Source organism: Echinops telfairi, unplaced genomic scaffold, assembly GCF_000313985.2.
Source record: "Echinops telfairi isolate 266 unplaced genomic scaffold, ASM31398v2 ScPeMD7_7458;HRSCAF=8496, whole genome shotgun sequence".
NCBI lineage: Eukaryota > Metazoa > Chordata > Mammalia > Afrosoricida > Tenrecidae > Echinops > Echinops telfairi.
The window spans coordinates 26694975-26717478 of record NW_022111358.1 but is presented as its reverse complement, the minus strand read 5'-3'; the positions used below and the strand labels follow the sequence as shown (position 1 = coordinate 26717478).

Sequence of the window (22504 nt, the reverse complement as noted above, 5' to 3'; positions counted from 1 at the left end):
TTTGGGAGCCCAGTCTCCCCCCCAGGAGCCAAGATGAGCTGGGAGAGGTGAGGGAATGGGAAGAGGACACCCTCCCGTCCCCAACTTTTCAGTAGATCAAGACAAAGTGGTTGTAATCAGAGTCTGTGGCTTGAGGTGTCAGGGCTACCGTTCCCCACTTTCCTTCCAATGGATTCCTTAAAGAAGTTATCTCAAGGGCGGGGGTGGTGGGGGTGGTGGATGAGCTGATATCAAGGGCTCAAGTAGAAAGAAAATGCTTTGAAAATGATGATTGCAGTATGTGTGCAAATGTGCTTGACACACTGGATGGATGTATGGATTGTGATGAGATGTAAGAGCCCCCAATAAAAGTATTTAATTAAAAAGAAAACAACCCTGTATTAAATAAAACGAAAAAAAAAAAGACATCACCTCAATCCTTTTTTTCCCCCACCTCAATCCTTTCAGGTGCCTTTCCCCCAGGAAGTTCGGGATGAAGGAGTTGGGAACATATTCCTTACCCCTAGCTCTGCCCACCCCACTTCATACACACCATGAAATAGGCTGGGAATTGTCCGGAGGGGAGCACTGAGCCTTTGAAACCTTGTCTGGGTTTCCAGTGTGGGGGAAATGTTACCCTTCCTCAAAGCTGGCCTTGGTGCTGCACCCCTGTCTTGTCTGGGCCCTTCCTGTGTCCTACCAGAGTCCCGAAGCCTCCGTATAGGAAAGGAAAGGGCATGGAAGGATGCCTTGGGGTACCCATTAGTTTTGGGGGGAGGCCACCTGAAGGCAGCAATAGGCCCAGGAGCCGGAGGGGATGGGAAACCCACAAATGGGAAAGACTAAGATACAGCTAAAAAACAAAAACAAAAAAACAACCCCAAACCAAATCAAAAGGCAGCCTTTAAAGTGTCATTGTCTAGGAGAGGATCCGTCAGCTCTGAGCTAAGTGGGCTCCGCAGGCGCCTTCCCAGCGCTCCCACACCCACTCCCACTCCCACACCCACTCCCACTGGGGCAGCCAGCCTTCAGGGATGGGGGAGGCCAAGGTCCTGAGGGCTGCTTCTGGCTCTGTCGGTGGGCCCCTGGCACACCCAGATTTGGAGCTGTCCCTGTGACTCGAGAAGCCTGGCTCCAACTACCCCTAGACACGCCGCTTCCACCTGTGACACTGCACACGCCAGGCCAGGCACGGGGTCTGCACACTGACCCCTCTCACTTGGGCGCTTGAGAGAACTCCGCCACAGCTCCTGGCACTCAGATGCTGCTACCGCTCTCCCTCCGAGCAAACCACATCCTCCCCCTCCCCCAGACAGACAGATCTCCAAATCTACCCCATTCTCCTACTCCCAACCACTCTTCCCCAGAAGGGGGCTGAGGCTGAGGCTGGGAGAGGAGGTGGGGTCATTATAGCCATCCTCCCTCTTGATGTGGTACCCTGTTCCCTCTTGAGGAAAGATGCTCCCAAACTCTTCCTATCATTAAGCCCCCTCCAAAGTAGGAAACCGTGGTCTCATGGCCCTGAGAAGGGAGCCTGGGGAAGGACAATTCACGCCAAACCCGAGTCCCTCCTTCGGTTCCAATCTGGGCAACGCAAGGGCTCACTCGGGGACACTGGAGACCTCAGCCTGGGTGATGAGACCCCCAGACTCTCAGGGGTGGGGGTGGGGTAGAAACATGCTTGGGGGAAGGGAGGCTCCATTGCACTCAATCGTGTGGCTTTTTCACTCTCAATCACAGCAGCCGTGGTGGGGGAACACACTCACTTCCCTTCACCGGAGAACAGCCAGAGTAGCTCTCAGTCAGCTGGCCTCCTCTGAGGCCAGGGCCAGCGGAGCCGCCTTCTAAAGAATCTCCACCTCTCAGACCTCACCCCCACCAGTGGCTTGTGAGCAGGGAGCTTAGTGGAATACGATGCGGTTACCTTTTCTTTCTAACTGCGACTTAGCATGAATAAAAACGGAGTCTACTGGAGGTGGTCCTCACAGCTGCCCCTTCCCCATCCCCACCCCCACGCCCTTGCAAGTGCCTAATAAATTGCCTCTGAAGGATTTCCACCCGACCCACTCCAATCTCGGCTCCCCAACATATTACAAAGTCTTATCAACAGGAATATTAATATTATTTTCAGTATCAGAAAAAAACCAGTTGAGCAGCACAGGCAAAAATATATCTGCACTACGTTTCTGTCATTGCCAAAAATATACACATCTTCTTTTCTTTATTAAAAAAAGAAAGAAAACCAACAACAACAACAACAAAGAAAAACCCCAACAACGAGAAAAACCTGAACAGAAACACACAGGAAAGTCCACACATGCAGAGACCGACGCGACAAGAGCGTGAGGGCCGGCCGCAGACACCTGCCTCCCCGCTCCAAGCCCAGTGCAACTGAAACAGAAGACAAGGTGTCAACCTGGCCCCTCCCTGGCCTGGCCCCTGGCTGGCCCCTCGCCTTTGGTGGCCCCAGGCCAGTGGGGATGTGAAGGGTGAGAAATGCCCACTACACCCCTGGGGAAACAGCTGGTGGGGGAGGGAAGACTTCGTAGGCCAGCTGAAAAGCTCGCTCTGGGTCGGTGACATGGGGATGGGGTCAGGAAGGCAGGCTGGCTGATTCTGGGAGAGGCTCCCTTGGGAAGGGACACTTGACTCTCCCTGGCCCCTCCCCCAATACTTGGAGCTCCCCTGTGCCAGGGAAGCCGGACCAGACTCTCAGTGGAGGAGGGGTCCCTGAGGGAGCACTGAGACCATATAGTGGGGTTGCGGGGACAAGAAGGTGGGATATTACCCTGATTCAAAGCCCCCGGCTCCCAGTTATTCTCCAATATTGGAGTACTGTTCTGGTTTTTGTTAACCATTCATGCCCCATACCGGGACCAAAGTTGGTGAGGTGGGGAGGGTGCAAACAAGAGCTGACAACTCCCCGCTCTGGTGCTGCCTGCCTCTTCTGACCATTGCTCCTCTCCCCGCTCTCAGCTGGCCCAGGTTCCGGGAAGGCTTGAGAGCACACGAGAGGGCACGCGGCGCACACACACTCCTGCGCAGGTACCACGCACGCACGCACGCACGCACGCACACACTCACACTCACACACACACAGGCGCTGTGACTCACAGCTCCATCTCCCCACCACTAGCACTCCTCAACCCAATAGTGCAAACAAGGAGCAGGGCACCAAGGACAGTGGGAGTCTCCCCACATCTGGCTCCCCCTGCCTCTTCATGGGCGGTAAGGGGCCCAAGAAGTGGGGAGACATAGGCCAAGTTAGATTACTCTCCTTCCTCAGCCCCTCGACTTCTCTAGGCTTTTACAAGCTGAGCTTGTGACCCATGTTGGGGGCCCAGGTGACAAGAGACAGTTCAGGAGACCCCTCCTTTTGCCATCTGCAGAAAGAACAGCAGGAAAAGTCAGGCCACACCTTCTTCCACAGAGAACTCCCATGCTGGGGTGAGGCCTGTCCAGGACCATCTCTCCTCGGCTCCCCACTCAAGTGCTGATCCATTTAGGTGGAGGGGCTAACTGACCTGCGCCGCCCACCCCACCCCACTTACACCACAGCCCACCTTACTCTCGGGGAGTGGGGGGGGAATCCCAAAACATTTGCTGAGGGTGGAAGCTTCGAGGCAGGCTTAGAGCCTACCCTCCCTCTGTGTCCCTACAGAGGGGCCAGTGCAGAGGGGCAGGGGTCCAGGTGGGTCAGGGGCCCCCCTCTCACGCTCAGTCCTCAGCACCAGGGGTGCTCATTGCTCCTGGAGCCCAGGCCCTTGCTGTGGGCCAGGGCTCTCCAGTGTCTGGGTGCAGGTGCCTGCTCCAGCCTGGGACCCCGGGCCAGGATTATCCCTGCCATCTGGGGGGGCGGGGTCAGGAAGCGTGGGAGTACATTTAGCCTTTTTCCTGGTTAGCCGAGGCTCCTTTGTCAGTGGTCTGCAAAGAGAGGAAGGCACGCTGGGGTTTGGGGAGGTGTCTGGCCTGGACACCCCAGTTGGAAACAGCTTCTTGGGGACAGAACTGGAGCCCGCTGACACTCGAGCGCAGACTCTGGTGGGCGCACACCCAGGCCCACCACGGGGAGGGTGCAGGTTGTCCCTGCCAGGGCACTCAGCTGAGTGGACATGCGTGGGTCAAGGCCAGCACTCGTGGGTGTGGGCTTGCCCTCAGAGGACCTCTCTCACGGGGCCACCAGAGGGGTTTTCTCTGACGACTCTGGGAGCAAGTAAACAGCCTTTTCCTCTTGGTCTTCCCAGAGCAAGGCCATCTTCAAGTTGGCCCCTTTCCCAGCAGCCTGAGCTCACCTAGCTCTTGGGACTGTTGGAGGGCACCCAGGAGCTGGCAGGGACACGTGCACCAGCCAGAGGGTTAAGAGAGGGCCTCCCTTCCCTGCGCTGGGGTGACTTCGGTCTTCCTGAGGTGGATGTCCCTAAAGCCACCTCTACTCAAGACTTTTCTCCCTAGGGGAGAGCTACAAGGGCAGGCAGGCCTGGGAGCCCTTACTCACCCCTCCTTTGGGTCCACTGCTACTGCCGTCCGCCCCCGACAGGCTGAGGAAGGGGTTGGTCTGGGCAGTGAGGACTGGAGGTCCGCCTGCTGCTGCCACTGCAGCGGCCGCAGCTGCTGCAGCCATGAGGCTCGCGTTGTTGCCTAGTGAGGGGGCCACCAGGGCTCCGGCCTGCAGCAGGGGTGGTGCAGACGCTGTGGGCAGCAGGCCAGGGGTGCCTGCAGACAGCAGCGGGGTTGAGCTCCCTGCAAGCAGGCTGGCCATGGGCAGCTGGGAGCCCCCCGCCATCTGCAGCCGCTGCAGCTCCCGCTTCTGCTGGATGTGCTGGATCATCTGGCAGACGACGGTCTGGTGTTCCTAGAAGGGGCCCAGTGGGGCATTGGCGGAGGGGGTGGGTGGGTGCCCAGGGTCTCTTCCCAGGGCCGGCCTGCTGGGTTCGGCTCAGAGCCTGTCCTTGGAGGCAGGAGACTGGGAGCCAGGCAGGGTTCTGTCTCTAAAGTCTCCCCTTCACTTAGGGCACAGGAACAGAGGGGCTGGAGGTGGGGCAAATGTGTCTCATTCAACAGCCCCACGACATGGGACTCTGTCCCTCGGTCATTATGACAACTAGCTATGTCCTCAGGATGGTGGCCTCCCCCATGCCCGACCCCAGCTGCAAACCACTCAACTGACCCCTTAGCTGCTCCTGCTCGGCCCAGTCCCACACAACCAGGAAGTTCCTCCCCAAAGGTTCTAGACACTGGGGCTAGAAATGCTTACTAACTGAAGACCTGCCACCCTTCAGTCCTCTCACTAGGCCATGGTAGAGAGAGAGAGACATCCTAGGAGCAAACCTCAGCCTGCCTCCACCTGACGGGGGCCCAGCCTGGAACGTTTCTCCCTCCCTCCCTTCTGACACTCAACCCCCCCCCAGATACTCTAAAAAGGGGCCCCTGCAGGTTGAGCTGCAGCGGGCCTCTCAGGGGGCTTCAGAGGGTGGGGCATTACCGGGGTCAGCTGCGGGGAAGCCAAGAGCTGCTGCAGCTGCTGGAGCTGCTGCTCTTGCTGCTGAAGGAGGTGTCGCTGCTGCTCGGTGAGGCTGAGGGTGGGGTGGAGACCACATAAGACATCAACTATAGGGAGGGGGCAGGGCAACACGCCTGATCCCTCCCCCAGCAGGCTCCCAGGCTTCTCAGAACCCCCAAAGGGAGAGGCAGGAGCTGCAGATTTCAGAGAACTAAAAAAGAGTAGACTAAGCTCATGGAGTGCAGAGGGTCCCAGAGAGAAACCCTGGACTGGGGTAGAAGAGCCAGCAGATGTGGGCCCTAGACAGCCACCATCCAGGGGGGCGCTCAGCTCAAACAGTCTAGGGGGCCAGGGTGGGGTGGCCCCTTCTGAGCCAAGAGTCCTCTGTCCAACAAGACCAGAGGGAGGGCATTTCTCCATTGTTGGGAGGTGGAGTTGGGAGGGGGGGAGCAGGGGGCATGTCCCTCCAGGAGCCAGTCTCCCACCTCCCTCCCCCAAGACCAGCTCTCCCCTCACCTGCTGAGACAAGCTGGAAGCTGCAGTGTGGGGGCCCCACCAGCCTGGCTCAAGCCTGCAGGGTTGGGGGTGGCAGCCCCATTCAGCCCCCCCAGGAGCCCATTGAGGGGCAGGGCACCGCTGCCGGCCAGCCCTCCCAGCAGCCCATCAGCCATGGGCATGGCCCCCAACCCTGCTGTGCCCGAGGCCTGGCCCAACCCATTTTGCGGCTGGGGTGGGAGCGAGGCAGGGGCCCCAGGCAGGGCCAGGGGCAGGGTGGCAGGGCTTTGCTGCAGCAGGGGTGGCGGTGGGGGCGTGCTGTGGAAGGACAGCGAAGACGAGCTGCTGCGGCTGGGGCAGCCTGAGTGTGGGTCCTGGGAAGGGAGGGGGAAGGGGAGGGTCAGAGGGGCGGAGGGGCCAGCCAGACTTTCCTGGCCCCCGGCCCAGCACCCACCAGCATTCTCACATTAGGCAGCCACCCATGCCTCACCCGCTGGCCAGGGCCCCTGGTGAAAGAAGCCAGGCCCAGGAATGTAGGTGAAGAATCCAAACAGCCTTCACAAAGGGAGAAGAGCTCAGAAGAGCGCTTCCCAGGGGCCAGGCCCAGCACCCCTGTCACCAGTGTTTAACAACCAGGGACAAGGGCCACGGTAGGACCCAAAGGCATGGCCCCACCCCCCACCCCAAGCTGTGCATGTGGCCTATGTTAGCTTGCTATCCCGATGCTCAGGGAAGAGTCATGGGTTCCTGCACTAGCTAGGGAAGTGCAGTCAAAGTCTGGCAGCTGGAGTGAAGGGGATCAGGTTTGCACCCCGCCTCCACAGCCAGGTGTGTCCCCTGGGTCCCATCTGTGTCCATTCCCTCACTTGCAGGGGGCTAAGAGTGTTCAACTAACTAAATCAACTGTGAAGTTCTCACCACGGGGGCCCAGCACGGCCAAGTGGGCGATCAATGGCAGCTACTACTGGGATTATTCCTGCCCCATCACATAACTTAAGAAGGAACAGGGAGCTAACAAAAAGCGTTTGGTTCCAATAATGACCACAATATAAACACTAGCAACTGCTCCCCTAACCACTGCCAATCACACAGGGCTTATTTTGTGGGAGGCACTATAAAAAGCCCTTCACACACAAACCCTTCCTAGAGACCCTTCTCTAACCACCTCGCCACAAAACGACAATCCCCTTCCCTCACTTTAGTCCCTCCTAGCGCTTCTCCCAGTGGGACCCGTTCTCTCTCTAGCTGCGCCCCTTTCGTACATTTCCTGCTTAGCTAAGTGCCAGCCACTAAGTTCGCACGTTGATGAAAGGAGCCAATCAATCGACCAATCAGTTGCTCAACCAATTGTCTTCCTGTCCAGCATTCCAGTTTCCAATAGCCGCGATCAATCGATCGATCACCCTAGTGGCCCCCACCCCACCCCCTGCTCCCTCCTTCCGTGCCCACCTCGGAGGACGTGGACAGCGAGTTGTCCAGACCAAGGCTGGTCTTCCCTGGGGGGCTCTTGCTGGTGCTCAAGGAGTCGCTGCTGCAGGCTGGGGGTGGGGTCAGAGAGGGCGCTTAGGAGCTGGGGCAGGGACAGTTCAGGCAGGGCCCCGGTCGGAGGTCTCCGTACCTTGAGGAGGCAGGCCGTAGGGGCCGGGCACAGGGCCGTTGGCGGCAGGCGAGGCGGCCGGCAGAGCGGGGAAGGGCACGGCGAGCTGCACGTTGAGAAGCTGCAGCCGCTCCTTCTTGGCCGTCAGGCTCAGGATCTGCTCCTGCAGCTGCTGGTTCTCCTTCTGCAGCGCGTGCAGCGCCTTCAGCATCTCCACGACTGCAAAGGGGGGGCGTGAGGCGGAGCCCGCCGAGAGGGCGGGGCGGGGCGGGCAAGGGGCGGGGCCGGAGGACCCGAGGCAGGCGGGGGAGCCCTGCAGAGGCAACTCCCTGTGGGCGGGGCGGCAAGGGGCCTGAGGTGGGGGACAGGTGAGCTCGGAGGGGTGCACCTGGATTGGAGACAATCGGGAGTGTGCGAGTCCGGGGTGTGTGTGTGTGTATGAGGGTCCAGGAGGGTGAGCACCCAGGGGGTGAGCACTCAGGAAGGTGGGGCTTGAGGCTGAGGGTCCAAGTCATTAGGAAGGGAGAGATGAGTGGGCAGGAAATCGGGCTGCAATCTGCATGGTCAGCAGTTCGAAACCACCAGCAGCTCCGCTGGAGAAAGACTAAGCTTTCTACTGGGAAACCCACGGGAGGTCGCCTTGCCTCGGTGGCAGTGAGCGTTGAGAGCCCTCCAAGGGTTATAGGTGAGGCCCGGGTTTGGGTGAGAGTTCACCCTGGGGGCGGACCCTTAAAGCCCTTTGCTGACTTCTGGGGGGCTGGGGTCCCGGGCAGCACCCCTCCTCACTGTTGACGCCGGCCTCGCCATCGCTCTGCTTCTCCAGCAGTTGCTCCATGTTGGTGGTCCCAGGGGCCGAAGGGTCGATTTGGCTGCCCCCACAGCCTGAGGCTGTCTGGTCGAAAATTGCTGGAAGGCTGCTGATGGGGGACCTGGGTCAGATGGGAACACGGGGTTCAGGCTCACCTGGAGCCCTCATTGGGTCCTCCCGCTCCCTGCCCCCACCAGGGGCTCCATCTTACCCCTGGGCCCCCACCTGCCCCCCTGGCCCTCCATCCCCCACTCCCAGCCCTCCCCCAACCGCTGCCCCCTCCCTCACATGGAAGACAGACTCTCCTGGGGGGAGGTCCCCCGACACCGGAAGCTGCAGTCCTCCAGGTCTGGCTCTTGGAAGGAGAAGGAGCTGGGGTCAGCGGGGGAGGGGCGCCATCCATCTCGCAGCCTCTTGGTGGTAGGGGTGGGTGCGTGACAGGGGACCTCACCGCAGACCCCTGGCCCAGGAACTTCCAACCCAGACCAGGAATTCAAAGAGGAAAACGTTGGGAGCCTGGGCTTGGAAACCTGGTCCCTTGGGTGGGAAGGCCCGATCGCTTCCTCTTTCTCTAGGAGGGGGGCTCCTTCCTGACCACCACCACCACCACCCCCTCTCAGTCTCTCTTCAGGGAACTTCAGGGCTCTAGGAATCCGGGGTTAAGACAGACCTAGGTTGAACTTGGCCCTGACACTCACTACTTCTGTGACCTTGGGAACATTACCTCCTGCCTTCTCTAAAAGTGCTTGGTAGGCAAATTCCACCAAGGTAATAAATGTGTAGCATTTAGCTGACAGGAAGCATGCTCATAATTGTAGCTATTAGTCTAATTACTTTTTTTTAATTAAAAAAAATATATATATATTCATAAACTCACAAGTCAGAAGGCCATGATGGCTTGGGCTACAGGATGCTGATTTGGGTTTTGAAAAGGAGAATTGGATTCGGGCTCTTTAAAGCCCTACCTGAACTGGAGGCCCATCAGCAAACCCCGCCCTCTAGCCTGACAGGTGGCATCTCTTACCAATCAGCTCTCTGGGGCTGGGCTGACTTTCTGGCGGGGAGAGGGAAGGGTGCTTGAGGACTGCCCCTTTAACTCCTAAATCCCTGCAGAGAAGGTTGCCCAGCAGGGCAGATCTTTGGTAACCACTGATCCCAAGGATGCGGTAAGAGGTTTCTAAAAGGGCAGGGGTCAGTAAAAGTGGGGCACCAGACCAGAATTCGATCCTGGCTCTGCCATTCTCCACCTCAATGCCTAGTGGTCATCTTTGGAGATGGTCCCTGCCCTCCCCCTCACCAGGTTCTAAGGTGAAGATGTACCCTGGTGTGCTACGATTCAGGTTACTTTTTTGGCAAGGTGGACAGAGGGAGGGGGCAGCCAGAAAGCCCTCCCCTCCTTCCTGGGGTTCCGTGGGGTCAGAAACTGGCATACCTGTGTGGCTGCTCTCGGCTTGGGTGAGAAGGGGGTTAACGGCGCCCAGGGGTGTTCCAAAGACGTGAGTGGAAGGGAGGCTAAAGGTAGAGCCAGCCAGGGAAAACACCTGAGGGAGAAGAGGGAGTGTCCTGTGCAGTTGTTCTTGGATCTAGGGCACAACTGTGTGTCTTGGGGCTGTGGGGGAGGAGAGGGGAGTGATGTGGGAGTAGGGGAGGGAGCCCTTCTGGTGGGGAGAAAGCCCAGTGGGGGCAGGCAGCTCACCAGCCCCCAGAAGGAGGGGCTCAGGAGTTGGCCTCACCTGAGTGGTGGAGATCGAAGCAGAAGAAGAGGGGAGGGTGCTGGTGAATGGGGAGCGACGGAGGCAGGGCAGGGCAGAGGTGCCCCGGGGCCCCAGCAAGCTGGAGGAGAGGGGGGTGCTGCAGACAGCCCGAAGCATCCCGCCCCCGTGGGAGATCGGGTCCTTGTTACTGGTGTAGATGCCTGTGGACACAGATAGAGGGTATGAACAGTCCTGGTCAGGACACACCTCCCGCCAAATGTCTCCCTGTAAAGATGTCACTTCTTGCCTGGGTGACCTTTGATGACATGCCTGCCGACTGGGCTGGCAACCTGACCTGAGGACTTCCTGGCTTTTTGAATTCAGCTCCCCAAACTAAGCTAAGTCCTGCTGACTGGACAGAAGATTGGTGTAGGGCAGTGGCTCTTACCTTTCCTGATGCCGCCACCCTTTAATGCCTGCCGTTCCTCATGGTGTGGTGACCCCCAACCATAAAATTATTTTCTTTGCGACTTCATCACTGTCATTTTGCTACTGTTCTGAATTGGGCGACCCTATGTAAGGGTCGTTCGACCTCCCCAAAGGGGTCTCGACCCACAGGTTGAGAATCGACGGTGCAGGGTGTGCCTGGAATCTGACTGTCACCTCCATCCCTTATCCCAATTCGTTGGAATGCTTTCTAGCCATGTTTCTAGCCCCCTCACAAGACTGGCTGGGCCACGACCTCTCCCCTCCCCGTTCTTCAGGGGTCACTAACCTGCCCCTAGCAGGGGGGACTCCAGGCTTAGGCTGGGTAGGCTTCCAGAAGGCCCGAAGGTGCGGGAGGCCAGCCCCCCCAGGCCTGAGCTGACCAGGGAGCCTCCGGAGAAGGGTGAGGCGGCTGTGGCCGTGAAGCCAGCCAGCTGGGCACTAGGCAGGGTGGGGGCGGCTGGGCCCCCAGCACCCTCCTTGTTCCGGCTGCCCTTGGGACGGCCTGGCCCGTGGCGGCTCCTCTTGCCGACCTTGTGCTTCTTCTCCTTCAGGCCCTGGGTCTCCGGGACCTCCTCAGCAGAGGCGGGGGCGGCGCTCAGTGTGGGCATCCGTTTGTGGGCGCCTGCCGAGGGCCCCGATCCAGAGGCATGAGAAGACTTAGGGTCCCCAGGGGAGGGGGCCCGAGCCCGACTTGAGCTGCAAGTCGTGGTGGAGAAGCGCATGAGGGGTCCAAAGCCAGAGAAGACCACTTTCTGTTCAAAGAGGTCCGCCTTGGGTGGCTCCGGGGCCAAGGGAGAGGGCGGGGCTGAAGGGGTGGGGACCGAGGGCTTGGAGTACTTGTCCTCCTCTGGCTGCTCCAGCTTGGGGAACGCAGAGAAGTCTGGGGAGCTCTGCAGGGATGAGGCTGTGCAGGGGGAAAGAGAACTGCAGCTAGACCCCAGGCCCCTCAGGGCTCCGCTCCCCTCCCTGCAGGGGCGGGGCAGCCTGCTTTCCTGCAGCAGCCAGGTCACTGACTGTCCCTGTGTCCCGGGGCCAAGTCTCTGCCACCAACTTTCCCACCCCACTGACCTCCCCTGGTGACTGTGATGGTAGCTGGGAGGCCTGTGTATGGGGGTGTAGGGGTGGCACCCCACCCCTGCGAGGGAGAGACTGAGGGAGGCTTTGGAGAGGACTCAATGGTGGGGTGGGTTCCCCCACTTTTATCCTGAACCAGAGAGGTCAAGGAGATGCAAAGAGTGCTGGTGGGGAAAGCTCAAGGCAGCAGGCTGACCCCTCCCAGCTTCCTCTAGGACCCCCACACTCACCTGCAGGCTGGAAGGGCCCCCCAGAGGAGGAAGAAGAGGAGGAGGAGGAGGAGGAGGTGGAGGTAAAACTGCTCACACCTTTTCCACTGCTCAGTTTCTTCCCCTTGTGACTCAGGCTATGGCTGGAAGACTTTTTCCCCTTGGAGTCCCGGCTGTTCTCCGAGGTCTCCTGACTGCTGGCCTCATGGTGGGAGGAGGAGGAAGCAGAGGAGGAGACCTGATGGGGAGGAGAGAGAAGACTCTCAGGCCTTCCAGGGAATGGAGTGGAGGAAGCAAGTCTGGGACCAGGTTCAACTGGGAGAGCCCAGAGTGAGCCAGGGGTGTCCTGCATGTGGGGAGCTGAGACTTCTGGCTCTGAAGGAGAGGGGAGAGCAGTGAATCCCAGAAGGTATCTGTCTTTGTTTTCAAGAGATGATTTGGACAGTGGCGAGAGAAAACCAGTCCTGGAGTTGGTACTGCTGTCTTCGTGTGTGCATTGATGATTGATTCAGGAAACATCTAGGGGGCTGAAGAGGGCTGGGCCTGAGCTGGGAAGTACCATGGGCAGGAGAAGCCACAGGGAGAATGGGCTTCTTGCTGCCCTGCCCTCCTTGGCCCTCCAGCTCCCTGGCCCCCCCGCTGCTACCACGTGGCCCACTCCCCATTCATTCTCTGACCGAGTTTTATCCTTCCAGGGAGGCTTCTCTTGGCCACCTCCTCTGTGAAGCCTCCCTGGATACATGGAATGGCAGCTCTGTGAAGCCTCCCTGGATACATGGAATGGCAGAAGGCACTCTGGCCTCCTCTTTCCAGGGCACTGTGTGCCACGTTTGCCATGTCAGCAGTTGCCACACACTGTCCTGGGAGGACCTGTGCCCTAGTCCACAGCCAGTGACCCCTCAAGGAGCATGGACTCTGGAGTGGGACAGACCAGAGCTGGAACCTGGCTGGCCATGCTGCCCCAGACAGATGGGCAAGCCTCAAGCTCTAGGAGCCTCATCACTTTCCTGGGGAGGGCTCATCTGCCTGAGGGGTAGGGTGGGGCTTATAAGCAGTGCACTGCCCTCTACAGAGCATGAGATCAATCAAGCCAACAAACCCACGGCCATCAAGTCCATTTCAGCTCAGAGGGACCGGAATAGGACAGGGTAGGAGTGACCCTGTGGGTTTCCAAGACTAACTCCCTTCCCAGATCAACGCATAGTTACTATGCCACCAGGGCTCCTGTGGGGTCAATCCAGGGGGGTGACTGTGACTCCTGCCACTGACCCACTGCAGGGACCGTGTGTTGTGACGGTTAGCAGCCCAAGGCCTCCAAGCAGACACCTTGGCTTCCGATCTCAACTCCTGAGGCAACCTCTCGGTGGCTCAGCGTCTTCTTCATCCATTCAATGAATGGGGTTAGTCATGCACCGGCTCTTTTGGGTGATTTTGAAATTTCAAAAGCTAATCCCCCACCCCATCCCCCCCGTGTCGCCCTTTTACCCGCTGCTCTTGCCTCCAGAGCCTGGCATGTGTGAGTGAGTGAGTACTTCCTACTCCAGCAGAGCTCCCAGGGCCAGGCCCAGGCTCTAGGGACCTCCCCACGTCCTGAATATACAAATACTAAGGGAGGGGGGTGCACCAGCCACCCTGCATGCCCCTCCCTGGGTGGAGCCCTGGTCTCTATCTTCCTCTTTGTTCTTTTCAACAGCTGGAGTTCTGCAGGGAGCCAGATGTGGTCCTGAGAGCAAGAGGGGAGAGGGGCTGGGGGGAAGGGCAGCTCAGATGCTGGGCAGGGGAAGGCGCTGGGCAGAATGCTCTGGCTCTGACGTGTCCAAGGGGCCGCTCAGCCCTGGGAGGGGGCACTCCCATAGCAATGGATCCCTCCCCACCTGCCTTGCAGAGCTGGTGCAGGGCTGTGCCCCCACCCCAAAGGTCAGAATGCCTGGATAGCAAGCTTTCCCAGGTCAGCCTTTGGGAAGCAGGGAGGACAGAAAGGCCTACTGGGGCAGTTGCCACAGCAACATCACCCTAGAAACCTGATACCTGCACCTCCTGCTAAGATGCCCAGGGCTCTGCCCACTGTCTGGGGGGCTGGGGGGTGGAAGGGAATGGGGCAGACAGGAGGGAGCATTTTCTCCAGTTTCCTTCCTGGGGAGGGCAGGCTCCAGGGAGGGTGGCTCTGGCTTGCATTAAAGACTCCCTGGCCCAGGGTTGGGCCTTCTGGTTCCTCACCCAGATGGTGCCCATTTCTGGAGACAGGCCTGGTGTACCATGCCCCAGTGGGAGGGCTAGGATGGGTCCAGGGTAAGAGCCTATCCCTCAGGTCACAAGACCAGGACAGTCCCAGGGGCATGGGGTGGGAAAGATGACAGGCTTTGGGCTCTTCCTGACAGCAGGGGAGGGTTGAGGGCCAAGGGGTTCTCTGTCTCTGGGGGAATGGGCCCAGGAACTTGGAGAACCAGCCTGAGGGCTGTACCCCACTCTGCGGAGGACAGCTGTGGGCTGAGGCCGATGTGAACATCTGGCAGCCAGCAGTCTGGGCGGTACCCTCCAGCCAGCCCACCCTCATGGTCAGTGATTGGAGGGCCGCAACCCGGGGCCGGGAGAGGTGGTGAGGGGTGGTCACTTTACTCTGAAGCTCCAGGTAAGACACCCAGGTCCCAGGCCCACCCCAGCCCCTCAGGCTTTGCCTCCTCCTTCTCTTCTCCCCGGGGGACAGGCCCAGACCCTCCCTGGATGTGGGCAGCAGTACCTTGTCAGCAGTGGGGACCACTGGCAGGGTGAGGATGCTGGGGGGTGACTCAGGCCGCTTCTTGTGCTTCTGTTTAAGGCGTTCTTTGTCCTTTCGGCTCTGAGGAGGCAAAGGCGACCAGATACTATTGGAGCTGCTCGGGTGAGGACTGAATGTGACAGCTGGCCATGGGGAGCTGCTGGCCTCTCAGCGATGGGTATTCCAGGGAGCCCTCTCTGTGGAGGAACTGGGGACTCTGGCTGGACAGGAGTGGCACCTTCCTCCCCTGGGGGAAGGGGTGGTTCTGTTATGTTAATGAGCTGAGCCAATGTCTTTTGAGACATAGGAGAGATTAGACAAGCAAGCAAGTCTTACAGAGGTGGGGCAGAGAGAGGCCAGGCCCCACAAAGATCACACAGGCAGAGAAACTAGTGGAGAAGAGCCCACCCCTAGAGCCAGCTGACACCCTCCATTCAGACTGCTAGCCCCCGAACTGCCTGCCAGGAAAGAAATGCGTTTGCTAAGGTCCCTCCCTCATGCTATTTCTGACAGCCACACCAGATGACAGAAGGGGGAGGCATACTGCTCTACCAAGCACTCAACACGCGCAAGGAGGTTTCGGACAGGGTCATGGGTAGAGGCGGGAAGGGTTTAAGGGTCAGAGGCTGGATTTCCTTGATGAGGCTGATGGTAGAAAAATAGAGGGCACAGGCATTTCTGGGCTCGGGAGGCAGGGAGGAGCGCTCCCGAGGGCATCGCAGAGAATGCATAAGGTGCCAGGCTCAGAGTGCAGCTGGGAATACGGACTTTCCGGGTGCTTCGGTTCAAGGCGATGGACACACGTTTGGTCCATGGGGTGGCGGAGAACTTGTCTGGATGCTGTGCTGCTGTCTGGTGCCAGGTAGACCCTGGAAGCGGTGGACTTGGATGTGCAGCTGATGAGTGCAGTGCACGAGCGGGCGGGGCCTTGCGCTTCTCCCCTCTGCTCAGAGCAAAACTCAAGAAGGAAGAGGGAGGCGCAAAGATGAGCCGTGCGCAACGGACACCTAACTCCAAGAGCTGGGAAACTGTGGAACCAGCGAAGGGCACGTGGTCTTAGAATCCTCAGCTAGGAATGTGGCCCACCTCCTCTCTGTTTCAAAGAGAGAAGAGGGCTCACAGAGTCCCACAGCAGAAAACGCATCCGCTCAGACTGCAGGGGAGCGAGAACGTGACGGGGTACAGGAGCCGCATCTGCTGTCCTCCAGGAAAAGGCAAGGGCCATCCTTGGAGCCACACGGCGTCCAGTCAGCTGTTTGGAGGAGCTGGGGAAGCAGGGCTGCCTGGATTCTAAAGGGCAGACCCTGGGCCCGCTGAGCATCACAGGGTGAGGTCACAGCTTCTGTCATAGAGCCAGATCTTCCCCAACTCGATTGCAGAGTGTGCGACGACTGTGCCCCAGTGTGGGGAGGTGAGGCTGCCACCCAAAGGGGGGGGGGCAGAAGAGCGGGTCCTGCTGGGGCTCAGGGGATGGGGTCTCTACTCAGATGGACTAGGAGAACTGGACTGCCCAAAGCCACAGGAGCAGAGGTGCCCTCAGTGGACCTGGAAGGCAGAGCTTCTGAAGCCCAGAGCCACAGGGCCTCCACTCAGAATCAAGGGCCTGACCAACACCCAGGGATCAGAGGGTGGACCACTGCCTAGGTGGTCTCAGAGAGCAGAGGATGCTTTTCCGGCCCTGGGGGCGAATGGAAACTGTTCGGCTGGGTTTGGGGCTTGCTTGGTGCCCGATCCATCGTTCCCTCCGATTGCTCCCATTTGTAGTGGAACTTTCTACCTGCCGACAGTACCATCGTCTTTGGAAGCAGGGAGCCTGTTATTCTAGAATTCCCAGGCTCCCGGGATGGAAGCCACCTAAAGTCTCACCCACATTGGCTTCAGAGGACTCTGAAGAAGGTCACTCCTTTGGACTTGGAGTTGGCTTAACACGTTGAGGATGATAGGATGTCTTCTGCATGTGGCCAAGACAGGATGTGAGACTGAGTCACTGAGACTGTGTCGTTGGGCCAGCCCAATTATATGTGGTAAATCCTAACCTCTCTGCTTGTGCGTATGGGCTCATCTGGGAATGTATTGTCGTCGCTATGCTAATGAGGCAGGATTAGTGTTACGGGGTGTGTGTGTTTTGAGTCAATCTCTTCTGAGATCTAAGAGAGTAAATAGAGAACAGAGCAGACATGGGGAATAGCGATGCCCAGGGACAGGAAGAAGCTCAGAAGGGACAGGACCTTCCTCAGGAGCCAGCAGAGAGAAAGCCCGCCCGAGAGCTGGCGCCCTGAATTCAGACTTCTAGCCGCCTAAACGGCAAATGGATTCGTTTGTTACAGGCACCCACTTGTATTTCTGTTATAGATAACTCAGACAGGTTCTCTCCCCTTCATCCTTCCCGCCTGCTAAAAATAGCCTATCCCGTTATCACACCAGACACACACGCACACATGCATGCACGCATACTAGCGCCTGCAAGGCCCTCTACCCCGGGACATGAAGCTGCGCTGGGGACCAGGCTTGCTGGGACATGTGGCCTGTGGGGACACTGGCAGGTACACTTACAAACTTGGCTGAACTCGGCTCAACAATGACAGGGTGAGATGGGCCAACAGGCTGGGCTTTAGGGACACTCCCCTGCCAGGGGAAGGGCACGGGGAACTACACAGACCCAGAGAAGCCAGGCCCTCACCTCTGGCCCCTGGGGTGTCAGGTTTCACTTCCTGGGCCCCTCCTGTCCCTCGGAGTCTCTGAGGAAGGGAGGGGGCCCTCAGGGACACCCGTGGCCACCTCTTGACAGGCGTGTGTGGTGGTGTGTGACTGGGTGAGGGTGGGGCAGAGGAGGAGACTTTTACCTTCTTCTGACCCTTCTCATGGTGGGCAGGGTGCTTCTCCTGCTGGGTGGACGATGACGGAGAGGCTGACCGGCTCCTCCGGCCAGCAATGAAGCCACTGCCGCTGCCCGCTGTGCCGCCGCTTCCTCCTCCTCCTCCTCCTCCTCCTCCTGTCCCCCTGCCAGTGTGCCTCGATGTCTTCTGGGGGAGAGAAGGAAAGGGATGGCCAAATCCGCCTCTCACTAGAGTACGGAAAGGTCCCTGGCGGTCACATGACCCTCGGGCCTGCCCTTCCACCCTCCCCATCAGAAGGAAGACCCTGTGTGGACCAGGTTCCTCTCTCAGCAGGAGGGGACTGTCAGATGCTGGAAACCCCAAGCTGACTTAACCAAATCACTGATTTGATAACCCAGGCCAGGAGGAGGCAGGGACTTGTCTCCCTCTTCCGACCGCACCATGGACAGAGCCCAGGACGCCTGCTCTCCATGGCCCCTCTCTCCAGGGCACCTCCTGAGCCCATCTCTCCTTCCTTGCCAGGGGTGGAGAGTCCCGGCTCCTGCAGGTCATGTCTCCTCTGGCTCCACACACCACCCCTTTGCCCTCCTTCCAGGCCCGGCCCTTCCCCAGGGGTCCATCTGCTTTTAAGCCACACTGTGCTTCTTGGGGGAAGCAAAGGTCAACCACAAAACTCATGCTGGCCTCCATGCTCAGGCTAATGGCTTTCCCTGGTCCCAAGCTCCCTGTCTGGTCACCAAGCACCTCCTGATGGTTAAACCAAGGGCTCTTTCCAGGCTGTATCTAACCAATCCTACTCAGCCCTCCCATTCCGCTGGGCTCTGGACCGCCTGTCTTCTGCCCCTCCACACCCCTTGCCTCACCCTGCCTATGTGGACACCCCAAGCCTGGCCTTACTAGTTTGGGGCTGCCAGTGCCACCCCCATGGTGGTGGGCATGGGCAAAGTGACATCCTCAAGCCTGGGTAGGTCCACTTGGTGCCTCTTATAAACCAAGCTGAGCACCCCGGCATCAGACCAAGAACCAAGGGTGGCCATCAAATGTAGGCTCCAAAGCAGGCGGCTTTAATAAAACAAACAGTGGAGCTATTAATAATTACACCAGGCAGCAGGCACGGCCCCAGGCAGCCGGGCAAGCAGGACACTTGCTCACGGGAATGAAGCTTAGCTGCCCTTCCTGGTCATAGTGCCCACAGGGATTCATGCCCCAGCCACTCAGTGGCTGGAGCCTAGAGTCTGCGTGTCACCCTCGTCTCCCCAGAAATAGTCTGTGAGTCTACCTCTGCCCGCCAGCACCCTCCCTTCTCGCAGCTGTCTCCCACGCCAGCTTCAGCTCCCCCCCACACTCACCCCCCCCCCATTCCAGCCTCCCAGGCTGCCAGAGTAATCTTCCTAAAACACAAATCTGATCAACCTCCTCCCCTGCTCACAAACAGTTGGGCAGCCTGCAGCCTGGGGGTGAGGGCCAAGCTGCTTCCCAGTCAGGCGGCAGCTGACCTCTTTAGGACACCGTAGCCTCTCTAAAAACGGGGACCCCCAAAAGCCAGGGGCAGAAGACAGCAGGGATCTGGTGTGGCTAAGCATTTCATCTCCTCGCTTGCCTTGCTCCCATCATATACACCATGTTTTCCAGCCGCTTCTGTGGCTTCTCCTCTCCAGCCTCGGGCCCGTGCTGGTCCCTCTGCCTGGACTGTACTCCTCTCGGTCTGTGTGGGACAGGCTCGTGAGCAGATTGCCCCTTCTGAACCCGACACCAGCTGAGCTCCGTGCCTCCAGGGGCCTCGGTTTACTCAGTGCGTGCTTGACTCAGGATTGCTGGGAGGTGGACACACAAGGGGCCTGGTGGCCGGGTGGGTTACCAGCGTCGTTCAAAGCCACCAGCCCCTCCGCGGGAGAAAGAGTGACAGTCTTGGAAACCTGCAGGGGCCGTTCTATCCGGTCCTTGCAGATCATTATGAGTGGACCTCAACTCCGTAGCGGTGAGTTTGTTTTTGTTTTAAGACGCAAGCAGGGCCCTTCCTTCCCAGGCTGGGAAACCCCAACCGATGTTGGCTCTGATGATTAGTTCCCCCTCAGGCCTCAGGTTCAAGGCATCTCCCTGGCGCCCTCCCAATACTGACGGGAATGGCTGTGTGGTTCCACTGCTTCTAGCCCCTCAGGCCAGGTTCACTCTATTCCTCAGCCATGGCTCACTCCTCAAGGGCAGGGCCAGGTCCTGCCCATCTCTGCCTTCCCAGCACCAGGCGCCTGGCCTGGCCCAGAGCCCACCCTGTACCCAGGAGCTAGCCAACTGACCAAGTGATGCCCTGCAGGCACGACTCACCATCTTGCTGAAGTGGTATTTGCAGTAGCCACAGTACTTGACGTTGTCCACCTCCAGTACTTCTTCCTCACACAGCAGGCCTGCCATTTGGGCACTGAGCGGGAGAATGCAACCTGAGAGGAGCCCAGCTCAGCCCGGCCACCTCCCTCATGAAGCCCTGCTGGGGTGAGCCAAGACCAGCTGAGGAAGCAGTGTCCACCATCACTAAGGTGGCAGCAGTGAGGGAGACCTGGCTGGGGCCTCGGTTCCGGGGCGGCATCTCACCAGGTGACGTGGAAAGCTTGTCGACATCCATGGCGATTACAGGTCATGCAGGCTCCGGAGGCCGCTTTGCTCTCCCGGCCCTGCTCCTCGCAGATGTAACAGGTCTGCAGGACACAGAGCAATGGTCCCCGCCTCCTAGGGCACCTACCTGGACCTTCTGCCCGAGGGATCCTTCCGCCTTTCTCCGATGCCCACCCCTCCCAGTGGTCTTGGATCAGTGCCGTCCAACAGGGCTTTTTCTGACGGAATGCTCTATAACCAGCCCTGCCCCATCCAGGCGCTACCAGCTTCACCAGCCCCGAGGGCTAGAAGTACTTGAAAAGTGGAGGTGGGATGGAGGCACTGGAGTTTTCCTGGTGTTGAACTGGGGCGAAGAGCCCCCTGTGGATGTTGGCTACTCGATCCGAGTCTGCGTCCAGGGCAGTGAGCTCTGCCAGGCCAGCGGCTGCGTCTGCCCGGCTGAGGGACTTAGTCCTGCCTCTGGGCATCTGCACACTGCTGTTCATTCGGCCTCGAACTCGGAGCCTCCAGCCCCCTCCTCCAGGCTGGCTCCTGTCCTTCTTTGATGACTTTATCTTAAGTGAGCCACCCGTCCCACACCCACCCACCCACCAGGGATGCTGTATTTCAGAGCCCTCTTTGTTTTCTTACCACCTTACTACACTTTGCATCGACTGTTTATTGATATTTACAATCCCACCACCACCACCACCACGTACATACACCAAGAATGTATGTCCCCCAGGGGAGCAGGACCAGCTGAGGGAGAGATGAGGTTGGCAGCAGGTGTGCCCCGAAGCAGGACAGTCCGAGTGAAAGACATAACTTGCACCCCAGTTAAGCATGGTGGGCTGCTCCAGCACGTGGTCCAAGATGATCGGTGAAAGAATGAATGAAATACTTGCTGAGGTCCCCCCTCTGCCAGGGAGCCTGTTAGCTTGCTCGTGGTATAGAGCATGAGTGCATGTGTGTTTGCCTGTCGATGGTTCAGTGGCAGGTGCCCACCAACCTCATGCAGGCCCTGAAAGTGGTCATGGGCGGGGATAAAGTTACATGGGATGAAGAGAGCTGAAGGGATCCGAGAATAGGCTGAGGGAGGGGGCTGGGAAGGACTCATGGCAGGGATCACTGACCTTGTTGAAGCGATCATGGGGCACGTACTGCAGGACAATTGGCTCCATGGTGAGCACGTTGGCAAACTGCACCTCTGGGATGTAGAGGGCACACACCACGTGGGCCCAGCCTGCAGCAGTGTGGGGCCGGCCTCAGCTGAAGAGGGCCAGCCTGAGAGGCCCGCCCCTCACCGCCCCAAGGAGGTACTCAGGGCCCTCCTCCAGAACCTTGCCATCAGATTTCAATGTCACCCAGGGAAGGGCAACCCATCATCTACCCCCACCCCCAATCTCAGTGCACCCCTGCTCTGGGGGCCTTGCTGTCCTGGGGAGATGAGCCCCCTCACCTCCATTGTCTGTCCTCTTCAATGCCCCATCTTTGTGTGGGCACAGCTCACACCTCTGCCAAGGCAAGGAGGCACAGGAGTTTGCAAGGGGAGGGGTTCTTCAAAAGGAGCTTGGGCCAAGCCTTCCCCAAACCACCTTCAAGGGGCCCCAAGAAATAAGATGTCAGGGGGAGAGGCAGGGGAATGGGTGAGGGTATAGGGAAGACAGGATTGGCCATCAAGGGACACTTCCTGGAGATGGGCAATGGGGCATAAGGCTCCTTAATAAGATTCCCTCCACTTAAGTACGAGTCAGAAATGTTCCATGATAAAAAGTTCAAACAGTCAAATACAAACAGAAAGGCTGAGCAGCTTCTGAGTTGGGGCGGAGCCAAGGATGCGATGCGCTGTGGGAGTGATGGGCGGAGGACCTAGGTGTGCTAGAAACAGGAAGTTCTAAGGGCCACCCTGCTTAGTCTCAGCCACAGTCTCTTACTTAGCCAGGAGGAGCCACTCAGGTGTGTGAGTGACAGGTGGCTGGTGGTGAAAGGGTGAGGGGCAGTCTCAAACTCACCACCCTGGCCGCTCGCTCCTGAGATTCACATTTCCGGCAAAACCAGGGTCCAGTTGGCACCTGGACGATGCCATAGCAAGCTAGGGGCAAGGGAGGAAAAGTATATAAGCCCACCTGTCAGCCAGTAGCTCTTTCCCATGGAGGGCCATTGGGGGGTGGGGGCCTAGGGATACCAAAGAACTAGCCCCACTTCCTGCAGGGAGATGCTCCCCCCCTCCCTGAGGTGGTGGTGGTGGTAACTGACTAGACAGTGGGACCACAACGAATGTCTAACAACAAAATAGCTAACCTTCAACTGCACAGAGAATTCAGCTAACACTCCAGGCAGGGGTGTGTGTGTCTGAGTCCTTGACCTTAAACTTCTAGAAAATCCTCCCTCCACACTTTTCCTGGACCAGGTTCCAGCCCTCAGCCCTCATCTCCGGGAACAGAGGGAACTGGAGGAACCCTAGTCTCCAATACTCAAACG

The 22504-nt window shown here is 58.7% G+C and overlaps 1 protein-coding gene across 1 annotated transcript; it reads right to left on the bottom strand.

The window, feature by feature from the left end:
• Positions 1–2082: 2082 nt before the first annotated feature.
• Positions 2083–22148, bottom strand: MLLT6 (MLLT6, PHD finger containing). The gene is made up of 20 exons (XM_045299384.1): positions 22036–22148; positions 21483–21537; positions 21157–21266; positions 20024–20127; positions 19760–19853; positions 19038–19142; positions 17444–17623; positions 14583–14681; positions 11867–12083; positions 10849–11466; positions 10113–10294; positions 9812–9920; positions 8668–8734; positions 8358–8500; positions 7593–7790; positions 7424–7512; positions 5996–6348; positions 5462–5552; positions 4475–4831; positions 2083–3903 (listed from the first exon to the last, which is right to left on the bottom strand). Exons 3-20 carry the CDS (start codon positions 21202–21204, stop codon positions 3862–3864), a joined length of 3096 nt encoding a protein of 1031 aa, XP_045155319.1. The 5' UTR covers positions 21205–21266; positions 21483–21537; positions 22036–22148; the 3' UTR covers positions 2083–3861.
• Between the last annotated feature and the right edge of the window lie 356 nt (positions 22149–22504).

Coding starts and splice junctions, on each gene's coding strand:
- MLLT6 (XM_045299384.1), bottom strand. CDS start 21,204: ATGGAGCCAATTGTCCTGCAGTACGTGCCCCATGATCGCTTCAACAAG. Junction 14,682..17,443: donor ATGAGAAGGGTCAGAAGAAG/GTAAAAGTCTCC, acceptor TTGCCTCCTCAG/AGCCGAAAGGACAAAGAACG. Junction 8,501..8,667: donor CAGGAGAGTCTGTCTTCCAT/GTGAGGGAGGGG, acceptor CATCTGACCCAG/GTCCCCCATCAGCAGCCTTC.